The sequence below is a fragment of the Gorilla gorilla genome, chromosome X (assembly GCF_029281585.2).
Source record: "Gorilla gorilla gorilla isolate KB3781 chromosome X, NHGRI_mGorGor1-v2.1_pri, whole genome shotgun sequence".
In the NCBI taxonomy this organism is placed as follows: Eukaryota; Metazoa; Chordata; class Mammalia; order Primates; family Hominidae; genus Gorilla; species Gorilla gorilla.
In genome coordinates this window covers 81,327,519-81,339,217 of record NC_073247.2, presented here as the reverse complement: position 1 = coordinate 81,339,217, position 11,699 = coordinate 81,327,519, and the positions used below count along the sequence as shown (strand labels likewise).

The 11,699-nt window shown below is 50.7% G+C and overlaps 1 protein-coding gene across 1 annotated transcript in view; it reads right to left on the bottom strand.

Annotated features, from left to right (window-relative positions):
• Positions 1–230: 230 nt before the first annotated feature.
• NALF2 (NALCN channel auxiliary factor 2) overlaps positions 231–11,699 on the bottom strand; it is a 28,249-nt gene continuing 16,780 nt past the window's right edge. The window contains exons 2-3 of the mRNA XM_004064313.5: positions 3,577–3,748; positions 231–3,170 (exon numbers count right to left, since the gene is read on the bottom strand). Coding sequence (XP_004064361.2) covers positions 2,785–3,170; positions 3,577–3,748 — 558 coding nt within the window. The 3' untranslated portion in view covers positions 231–2,784. The remainder of the gene's footprint in view (positions 3,171–3,576; positions 3,749–11,699) is intronic.

The following is an 11,699-nucleotide window of genomic DNA, read 5'->3' as shown; positions in this document are numbered from 1 at the left end:
CAACCTGGCCTACTTCACTCTGTACAGTGATCTGCCTGATCCCTGCAGGTGGCTGGCTTTGTGAGTCCTTGTCTTGAATGGTCTACTACAGTCTACCCTTTCTTCCTGAGATTTGAGCTGACAGAGAGCTGGGCACAGGGTCAACATCTCTGGTCCCACCCCCTCCCCAAGCCACAGACTTTCCTAATGCAGCAAGCTCAACTCCACAGAACAAAGCCATGAAGGGAGGGTTATCATCAAGTCTTACCATTTATTTCTTTATGGGGTTAAACAAGAGCAGAGAGGCCTCTGCCCCACAATGCAACAAAACAGAAAGCAGTACATATACAGAGACTCTCACCGAAACACAGAGGCAGGGTAAGAGGGAGGGCAGAGACAACTGAATCATAGCTGGGTAAGGGAGGAAGGGATGGGGGACTATTAGGAAACCAGTTTGGAGACTCAGTCATAGGAACTAGTGCAAGAAAGTCCTACTCATGAAGCACAGTGTAGAAAATGGCATAAGAAAGCTGCCCGGCTCTGCTGCCTGTGATGGAGGGCAGGGGCAGCCAGAGAGGTGGTGGAAGATTAGGGTGGTGGGGTGGATGGGGGCAGTCAAATGACTTTGAGGTGGAGTGAGGTGCCCCTTTCCCCTGCCACTGGGCAAGGCCTTGGGCTGGTCTGAGCCAGGGGTCTCCTGGGCACTTGGTGAGGGGGAAGAGAGGATGGGAGTCTCCAAGGGTCCGTTCCCTGGGGCCATATGGTTTCCCTTTACTTCCCAGTCCCTTTTCCCCTCCTGAGGATGCAGGAGTTAGAAGGCAGTACCTAGGGTCTCTCCGGAGCCCAAGCACCTGCCCCTTTACTTATACATAAGCATGTCTGGAAAGGAGCCAGCACCTCTTCCCCTCCCCAGCTGAAAAGAGCACTCTAGGGATGGGGTATGTGACCAGGCCCAAAGTGCTGAGGGCCAAACAGGGGAGTGTGTAGGCAGGGCACAGGGGTAGGGTTGGGGGATAGGCTGTAATAAATGAGAAAACTGGCAGGGAAGGACTCCCCAGTCTCATGTAATCAGTCTGGGACCTAGCCGAGGCCCATGAATGATTCCTTCTCCATTCATCCCTAAGCTGACCAAGGCCAGCTCTCCCTTCCCCATCCGCTTCTTGGTTTCACTCTCACGCAGCTCCAGGCCCGCCCTCCCATTCACTCACTAGCATCACATCCCAGGACACAGGCCCTGCTGGCACTAAAGGCTCCCTGGCCTGTCCTAGGTATACAGCTCTGGCTCCCTTTCCTGTCCATTCGTATCAGCATTCAGATGTCCCAGGCAATGTGGGATCCCCCCTACTCCCCACCCCCACACAGCAGACCAGAGCAAGGCTAATGGCTCCCAAGGGGGCTCTCAATGCCTCTTCTCTTGTCCGGTCCTCTAGCCTGACTCAACAGTTTCTCAGCCAAGATATGACAGCACATTATCTTTAGTCAAAGGGTCTTCTTGCCAGTCCCTGGACTTTCTCTTGCAAGAGGCCGGGGTGACTGGAGCAGAAGACCCTGCTACAGGGTGAAGAGGAGTATGGGTGTTTCACAATTGGGACAGTAACCCATGGAGTCAGGGATGGAAAGGTGTGAATACTCTTTGGTAGGCTGGGGACAGGGACAGGGTGGGGATAGGGGAGGCTCATCTCTGGAGAGCTCTGGGGCAATGCCACCAGGTTCTCCTTCATGGAGGCCTGGGCTAGGACAAGATAGGGGAGTATGAGGACCTGGGCCAGGCCTGACCCACTTGGGCTTAAGTCCCTCCTCCCCATGGAGATCGGAAATGGAAATGTCTTTGGCCCCAAGGCCAAGATCTCCAGGGCAAGAGTGGCCCTTGGGAGTATGTGCACCTTCTGTAAGATATGGTCCTTCAGACAGCGGCAGTCTAACCATGTGCCTGCAGCCTTTTGTTTTGAGGCCCAGCAACTCAGTTCCTGTGCTCTTTCCCCAGAGGGCTCCTAATGCAATTCTCACTGATTTGGGGAGCAGTTCTCGAGCCTACCTCAACACTTATCGCCCATCTCCCCAAAGCCGGGTGGCAGTAGCCTATTCGGCCATGTCTTCAAGCCCTCTGTCCACATTTCTCCTCTCCTCTCCCCCTTCCCTATCTCCACTCTCTTTCACCATTCATTCTGTACCCCTTTCCTGCCCCTCATTGCCTAGGGTGGTGGGGCACAGCTTAACTGGGGCCCCGACCTAGCTGCAACTGTGTGCACCTCATCTCCCAGCCTGGTGCTTCACGTGTGATGGTCCCAGGTGGGGCAAGGTGTGCTGAAGTGGCAGGAGGGCCATTGCACTGTCTGCCGTCGCCTGTAGGGATATGGGCAGGAGGGAATTAAGGATCTTGGCAACAAAAGGAATGTGGAGTGGGGGAAAGAGCTTCTCCCCTCTGTGCCCCCCAACATTCCCTGCAGGGCCAAGGCTGGGTGAGCAGCCTCCTTCCCTGGGGTCAGGGCTTTTGGCAGGGGTGGGCATATCCAGCCCCCACTTCCTCCCTTTTTTTGCTAAGCCCCATAGATGGGAGCTTGGGAGGGGTCACTTCCTGCTCCTGCCTTTTTCTCCTGGATGAGTTTTGCAGCTCCCTGAGGCCCTCTGGCCATTCTGTTGGAGCTGCTTTTGGGGTGGGGGTAGGTTGGGGGGCATGTGTCATTCCCCCATTTCCCCCGCCCCCACCTTATCCTACACCTCCCATGGGAGGAGCCCCCTCCCCACCAACCTGGGGGAGCTGGAGCTGATGTCAGTGTGGTGGAGGTCTGTCCTCCCTCCCTACTGTCACTCTTCCCGTGTCAGGCCCTCCTCTAGGGCAGGCAGTGTCTCCAGCCCCAATCCCCCACCACCCTGGTTGCTGGAGAAGGACACCACGGTATGGAGGAGCATGAGAACAAGGACGCAGAGCCGGATCCTGCTAGGGCTGAGGCGGGAGCCCCCAGAGACCGGCAGCAGGGCGGGCTTGTTGCTGACACGGCCTGGGGGATCATGACGGGGGTGGTAGTGATGGTACTGTTGGTGGTAGTGGTGGAAATAGGAGTGGTGGAATTGCTGGTGGTGGGTTTTGGGGGCCTCAGACTCCTTGAACTTCTTCTTCTTCGCCTCACAGGAGACCCACTGCACGTCACAGCACTTGGTTTCCAGATGCTTTGGTGAAGTATCCAGCAACCCTGCCAATGGATAAGGAAGGTGTGGTGGGGTGCTTGGGGAGCTGATAGCTATGCCTTACCTAGGGAGCAAGTTTCCAGAGCTGGGGCTGCTCAAGTAGCCTCATCTAAGGCTCCCTCCCCACAGCCCTCGACACTTGCCCTTTCTGAGCCCTTCTTTCCTGGGGACCCCAGCCAGTTTCTTTGGGATGACTCCCTGGACATGTTTTGGGCAGAGAAAGACACTCTGGTCTTTTTCCCTATTCCACTTGGCCCTATCCCAACCTGGGGACGTCACTGCCCATTCGTCCAGCCACTGGCCTTCTTCTCACCTGACTCCCCTGTTGTTATCCCTGCTCCCAACTCCTCTGACCTGATGCCTGCCCTGGGCCCCCGGCCTCCTCCCTCTTCCCCAGTGCCCTGCCTTTACCTGTACAGATAAAGCCAGGGAGCCCTCCGTACACCATTTCCTCATTGTCGGGGAGTATAAAGGGGCACTGGGTCTGCACCTCCAGGCAGTATTGCTTGCAGGGCACCCAGCGCTGGCATTCCTGCTGGGTCACGCTGAAGTATTCTGAGCACAGCCAGGCCTTGTAGACAGCCTGTGGGGAGAGGAAAGAGCATCAGCCCATGTGCCAGCCCCTTCCCACCTCAGAGGAGAGGGATGGGGGGACTTACTTGTGGTCTCTCAAGGGGGCCTCACCAACCTAACCCCAAGATCCAGGGGGTAGAGAGGAAGAAGGGCTTGGATCAAGGCCACTGCATCTTACCTAAGATCTCCGATCTCATAGCCAGTACTCCCAAGCACCCCAGTCTGCAGTCATCCAAGACTCAAAATTTGTGTGTTGGCAAAGATCACAAAATTACTGGAAGGTCAGAACTGGAAGGAGCCTTGCCAATCATTCCATGCAACCCCGTCATTTTACACTTGGTCCAAGGAAGTCTCTGATTTGTCTGAGACTACCTATATATAATGAGGCAAATGTCAGTTCTGTTCAATTCAGCAAACATTTCTTTGGCTGATGGTATTGAGTTTCTAAATTCAAGAAAGAGAAAGAATAATCCTTGCTTTACCTCATTAGGGTGTTGTATGGATGAAATAATATGGCACATATGAAAATGTTTTGTAAACTCTGAAGTGTAATGTAAATGTGAGGGGTTATTTTTAATAATAAAAAAAAAAACCAGGAACCTGCCTTACCAGGCACCACATGTGCCTTTGAGCTCTACTTGATCCATGCTCTGCCCTATTGGCTTCCGCTCTGGCATGGAGCAGACATCACACACACTGCTACGTTTCATTTGGAACCTCTGCTTTGCAGTTTCACTTCATGGGTATGCTTCCTGTCCCTCATCTAGTCCACTCCTACCAGGCACTGGGTCCTAGCTAAGGAAGATTCCCTGCTCCATACTCTTTGGTTATCATCAAGCCCAGGGTTTCTTAACAGTGATACTACTGACATTATGGGTCAGATAATTCTTTGTTGTGGGGGCTGTCCTGTACACTGCAGGATATTGCACAACATCTCTGGCCTCTACCCATTACACAGTAGTAGCATTCTCTCCCCTCACCTCTTGTGAAAACCAAAAAAAAAAAAAACCAAAAAAAAAAAACCAACCCAAAAAAATGTCTCCAGCCATTGTCAAATGTTCCCCTGGGGTAGGGGTATTGTCTCCAGTTGTCAACCACTGATCCACTGATCTAGGTCCTTGCTCTTCAAAGTGTGGACCTGGACCAGCAGCATCACCATCACCTAGGAGCTTGTGAGAGATGCAGAATCTCAGGCTCCACCCCCGATCTGCCAAGTCAGCATCTGCATTTTAACAGATGCCCAGATGGCTCTCATGCACCTTGCCTGTTCCTGTCTTGCCACCCACATCCAGTCCTGTATCTTTAGGGGCGCTTTCTAGGTTCATTGTTGTTCCTCACAGCGATGGTTCTCAGACTTCAGAGTGCCTCAGAACACCCTGAAGCATTTGTTAAATATGCAGATGTCTCCCTCTGTTTCAGCTTCAAGAGGACGGAGGTGGGCTCAGAATCTGCATTTCTGAGCCAGGTCCAGGTCACTGTGCCACAGGAGGCTCTTCTACCATATTCTGAGCAACATGGTTTCAGAAGCACTGTCAGTTTCTTATACTTACTTCAAACATTTTCACTAAACTACAAATAACTGCTGTGAACATGGACTTTGGCAATGCAATCCCACACTGGCCTTTTCCAAAGCAGGGAGGTACTAGTGGGTGATGGGGTAGGTTGTGTTGCTAACCAGTCCCCCAAAGAGCAAAGCATTGCTTGGGACTTTGGTATCTCACAGGCATCTCAAATTTAACATGTTATAAATTTTAAAATGTAGATCTTATTTTTTTAATCCCCAATCCACTGTCCTCCTCAAGTCTTGACCATTTCAGTGAGTGCCATGAAACCTAGATGTCAGCCTTCATTTCTGTTTCTCTGTATCCCCACATCTAGTCCATCAGCAAGGCATGCCAACTGTAGCTCCACATCTATGCCTTTGGGCAGGCCATCATCATCTCTCACCTGGATGACAGTCTCCCATCTGGCCTCTCCACCTGCACCCTTGCTCTTTCCAATCCACTGTCCACACAGGAGGAGGAGTGGTCTCAAAACGCAATTGACTCATGTTACTCCTTTGCTCCAAACCCTTTGATGCATTTAGAATTAAGCTTCTGACCACAGACTTCTAGCCCTCGTATAACTTTGCTCCTGTCTTTCTCTCCAACTTCATTTTCTTTCTTTTCCTTGAACATGCCCTACTTGTTCCCACCTCAGGGCCTTGGCACATGCTATTCTTTTGGCCCGGAATGCTCTTCCCCCTACTCTTGACATGTCTGGGTCATTCTCACTTTTCAGGTCTCAGTTTAAATGTCCTCTCCTCAGAGAGGATCTCCCTTACCCCTCTCACCAAAGGATGCTGCCCTTATTATTCTCTTTTCCTTGTTTCTTCACCACAAGTATTACTTTCTCTGCACTCTTTTGTTCCTGTCAGCCCCACTAAAATGTGAGTTGCACGTAAGCAGACATGGGTTTGCTTTATTAACTGTTGTGTACTCGGCACAATACACACTTTAAAAAATCTGTTGAATGAATGAACAGGACAAGTAAATGAGGACATGTCCCTACGCTCATGAAAATTCCAGTTTCATGGGTAGACACATCTAATTTGAATCTATGGCATATGATCTATAGAAAGGAGAGTTCAAACCATGGACCACTGGAGGGAAGCAAGTAGAGAAGCAGGGAAAGATTTCAGTGGTGGGAGAACAGTTGAGCTTGGGCTCAAATCAGGATGTTAGATGGGATGGGTAGAGATGAGGTAAATGGGCATTCCAGGCTGAGACAATAGCTTAAGCAAAGGTATGTTGGCAAACAAATCCATGGTGTGTTAAGAGAACAGAGAATGGTTTTGTATGAATGGAATGAAAAGGGCATTGGTGATCTCTTGCTCATGGACACTTATTTCCATGTTTTCACTATTATGAACAACGCTCCAGTGACTATCTTTATACACACATCTCTCACACACTTGTGTTAAATTTTATTTATATAAATTCCTAAATATGAAATTACTGGGCTAAAAGAGTATGTGAAAAGGAACGGGAAAAGAGTGAAAGGAGGGTAAAAAAACAGGTGAAAATAGGAGGCAGGGTAAGAGAGCTGGAGGGTTAAAAGAGGGCAGGAAGAGAGGGGTTTGAGGGGTATGAGAGAGTGGCAGTTGGGGTAAGGGGTGGAAGACAGGAGGTGTATAGGAAAGAGAGGGTAAGGAATGGTAGGAATAGTGGGGGTAGGAAACAACGGGGCTGGGGAGAAAGAGCCAGGGAATTAGAGGTGGAGGGTGTAAGGGAGGTGAAGGGTTAAGAGTGGGGTGAGGGTGAAAGAAGTTGAAAGGTAGGGACATAACAGAGGGTGAGATAGAGGTAAGCGGGGCTGTTAAGAGGAAGCGGTAAGAAAGAGGGAGTAAGAAAGATGGGTAAGAACAAGCACGGGGTGAATAAGATGGAATAAGAGTGGCTAAGAGAGATGGGGGTGTAAGAAAGCAAAGGTAAGAAAGAGGAATAAGAGAGCGCAAGAAGGGGAGGAGAAAGAAACAGAAGTAAGGCAGGAAAGAACATGAAATTACAAGAACTAAGGGTCCCAGTACCTTAGAGACCTCCCTCCATCTTTTGAGCCCCAGAGTGCCAAGATGAGTCTCTGTCCATAGGCTCTGCCTCAATGTCTGTAGCCTGGACCCAGAGCCTGCCTCACCCTCACCCCAAAATGTGTGCAATCGGCCCCCTCCCAACTCTGCATCCATCAGTGTGACTCAGAGGTCCCTGTGGAATTCTTTCTGGGCTCTTGTAGTTCAGTGTTCCAGCTCCTAGGTGAGGAGGCCCCAGTGGAGTTCCTGCCCTCCTCCCAGGCAACTGCAATTAGCCCAGTAACAGGCTATGGTGGCTGGGCGCTCCCCTCATCTGCTCCTGGAGGGAGGAATGGAGGGAGCCAGCCAGGGTAGGTTGGGGAAGGGGGAGGGGTGGCCTGACATTGGGAGTGTGGCCTTTCTCCTTAATTAGACGACCTCCCCACTCAGTCCCCACACCCCCAGCCAGAGTCACCATGACAACAAGTGGGTGAGCAGATTGCTTGGGGAGGACACCAGGCCTGTGGGTGGCGAGGCAGGAACAGGCAAGGAGCTAATGAGGGGAATGGAGGAAGAAGAGTGATGTGGGGCTCAGAGGTAATCCAATTCCTCAGCCCCACAGCCGGCCAGCGGAGGCCATTGCTATTCCTCATGCCTCAGAGGTAGCCTGGGGTCCTTCTCAGGTGAAAGATCTGGCTCTCAGTGTTTGTCACAGCTTGGGCAACAAGCCTGCCTTAGACTCTGCAGCCCTGTTTCTTAGATGGACCTAGGTAGCTTGCCCTGTTTCACTAGTGTTAGGACTGAGCCAGGGGTTGACAGGGGGAGATTGTTTGGGCATTCACAGGTTCCTGGGCACTTGTCTACAAGGATGGAGGAAAGCCAGGAGGGCCCGGCTTAGGAGAGTTGTGGGGCTTGCTGGAGGCAAGGGATGCAGGGAAAGGGAAGAAATGTCTCAGAACAAGATAACAGTCAGTTCTGGGTGAACCACGGAGCTCTTTTCTTCTCCAGGATCTCAACTCTGGCTGCATATCACAATCACTCAAAGAGCTTCCAAAAAATACTCCTGTGTTGGGCTGGATGCGGTGGCTCATGCTGGTAATCCCAGCACTTTGGGAGGCCGAAGCTGGTGGATTGCTTGAGTCCAGGAGTCCTAGACCAGCCTGGACAACACGGTGAAACCCTGTCTCTACATAAAAACATAGCTGGGTGTGGTGGTGCACACCTTGGGTCCCACTTATGTAGGATGCTGAGGTGGGAGGGTCACCTTTGCCCAGGGGGAGGAGGTTGCAGTGAGCTGAGATCACACCATTGCACTCCAACCTGGGCAACACAGTGAGACCCTGTCTAAAAAAAAAAAAAAAGAAAAAAAATACTCCTGTCTGGCTCACATCACATCCAGACCAACTAAGTCAGAATCCTTGTGGGTGGAGCCTACACATCTGTAGTTTTTCAAAATACCTCAGGCAATTTTAGTATGGAGCCACGGTTGAGAACCATCAGTTTGGGAGGAACTGGAAACCTGGTTTCCCACCTCCAACTCCAGGGTTCTTCCTACTGAACAATCCTACCAGCAACAGTGAATTCAAAATTTAAGAGGCAGGACACAGGGCATGGGGAGGGGAGGAGAGCTGAGGAGAACCAGGCCTGCTCTGGCATGTTAGGCTCTTCAAACTCTAGCCCTGGCATAAAAGGCTTTCCAATTATGCCCTGTCCTCTGGGCTTAACCATCCTGAACCCTTGAGATGGCAGCGGGGGATGGGTGGGGTGGGAAGCATTGACCTGGCAGTGCCCTCCTTTCCCCACCTCAGTCGGGCCACTGCTGGGCTCAATCAAGTTCTGGCTGCTACAGCCCAGTTGCTATGGGAACTGGGAGGGGAAGGAAGCAGGAAATAACTAGAGGGAACACCAATTAACCCAAAAAGGAAGCTGCGAAGGCTGTCCCATCCCTCCTCCCAGCTGGGCTGCAGAGCACTCCAGAAATGGGAGGGGCAAGATGAGAGGTGTCACCACCCCTCCTGGGCTCTGCAGTTGCCAATCTAGGGAGGACCCAGAGAGCCTTACCCTCTGGCTCTGGGGCTTGCAGCCCTGGCCAGGGCATCATCATCCCCACTCTCCTCTAGAAAGAAGACTTTTACATCCCAAAGCCAGGACTCAGGGCCAGAAAGTTTAGAAAGCGGAGGCCATCCCGAGCTCCTTGGTTCTGGGGCTGAAAAGCCCTCCAGGGAGGAGAGCTTTAGTTCTTGCCAACCAGGAAGTAAGCAGTTTCCTTCACGGATTCTAACTTGCTTCCATCCCTGGGGCCTGTTTCCCCATCCAAATCCTCCCTATAGGCCTTCTCTCCAGGGCTGCTTGTCTTCCTAATGCACCCTTGGGGCCCTTGGCCAGCAGCTGGAGCTGCAGCCGCAGAGCCTGTGGAGGCAAAGCAGCAATGTGAGCTACACATGGAGATGAAATCCACTGTCCACAGACACCACGGTACACTCCGCTCCCAGATTTTACCCATAGGGAAACTGAGACCCAAAGAAGAGGGTTGGCTTAGCCAAGTCAGAGGCATGCAAGAAATCAACTATAAGCCATGATTAGAAGGGAGGCAACCTGACTGCTAACCTGATGCCTCTTTGTACTGCATCCATCAGCACACAGAGAAGTGTGTGAGGAACCCCCTCGGGCAGGGTCTGAAAAGAGCCAAGTGCTCCTAGTCCCGACTCTGGGCTTTCAAAAGTTGGATCAGAACAGGGTTAGGTCAAAATCAGTCTCCTCAACCAGAGGAAGGAGATCATGGACATAACTCTGGGGACAGTAGTTCACTGGGATTGGTAGAATCAGACTGGGATTAGATGCATTAAAGGGCAAATCCAGGTGGATAATAGGGTTCTACTTAAGTGGCTGTAAAAATAAGCAACAGCTGTCCTGCTTCTCAAACTGAGCAGTCATGAGTCAAAGTGGCATGGCCTGAAGGAAAGGCAGGGGAGATGGCCAGAGAGGAGGGTGAGAACCTGGAGCCAGTGCAGTTCCAGAAAGCTCTCCCACCACCAAGCCTCTTGGGCCATCTGCTCAAAGGCCAGTGGCTGGATGGGCCCAGCCTGGACAGGGTTGGTCCAGTGGAGAAACAGTGTTCCTAATGTAGGAGCAGCTCTGAAGGGGCCTAGATAATCCCTGTCAATCAGGTGAGCCGAGGAGTCAGGGTCATGACTGTTCCAGAATAGAAGGGACCATGAGAACCATTACAACACTGCCCTATCTGCTGTTGGAATTTCCACTCCAACATCACTGCCAAGTGCTTATCCAGTTTCTGATTGTAAGCCTTGTCACAGGGGGTCATGCTGTCCTAGGGCAGCCCATATCTTCAGATAACTCTAGCAGTTACAGAAGTTCTTCCTTCTTTTGAACTAATTCCTCCTTGTGGCTTCACTCGCAGCTCTTACTAGCTCTACTGGTGCCATATGGAACAGCTACCTTCCTGTCCCCCGTGCCAACCCTGCAGGTATTTTTAGACTTCTCTGAGTCTGTTTTCTCATTATTTGTCCATGCAAACATTTCTTGAACATCTTCTGAGTGCCTGGCACTGTACTGGAAACTACAGACAATAGAGATGAGTAAGACAAGATTCCTGTCTTCAGGGAGCCGGGGAGACAACTATATGAATCAATCATTTTAAGTCACTGTGATAGGTAGCACAGACAGTCCCCAACTTATGATGGCTCAACTTACACTTTTTCAATTTTACCAAAGTGAGAAAGCAATATATATTCAGTGGAAATGATACTTCAAGTACCCATACAACCGTTCTGTTTTTCACTTTTAGTACAGTATTCAATGAATTACATGACATATTCAACACTTTATTATAAAATACACTTTGTGTTGGATGATTTTGCCTAATTGTAGGCTAATGTAAGTGTTCTGAGCACGTTTGAGGTAGGCTAGGCTAAGCTATGATGTTTGGTAGGTTAGGTGTATTAAATGCATTTTCAACTTAAGATAGTCTCAACTTACAATGGGTTTATCAAGGTGTAACCCCATTGTAAGTCAAGAAGCACTGAATCTCCTTGGTACAGTAGTAGCATTAAGAGAGGAGTGATCAACTGTGTTTTGAGGGCTGAAGGACAGGAAAACATCTCCATGTGGGAGAGGGTTGAGTTAGGGATTGAAAAAAAAATGAGTAGAAGGTAACTAGGTGGAATATGGAAAGAATAAGTGCACTTCAAGCAAAGAAATGAGCAGGCATAAAGGCCTGGAAGTGTGAAATAGTGCTGAGTTTAGAGACTGTAGGTAGTTCAGCATAGTTAGAGGGTGCAAAGTGGGACACAATGGGAGATGAGGTTGCAGAGGAAGGCCATGGCCATGGTTATGATATGCTCTGGAAGCTGACAAGGAGTTGGGCTTCATCCTATAGGCAATGGAGAGCCTTTAATAG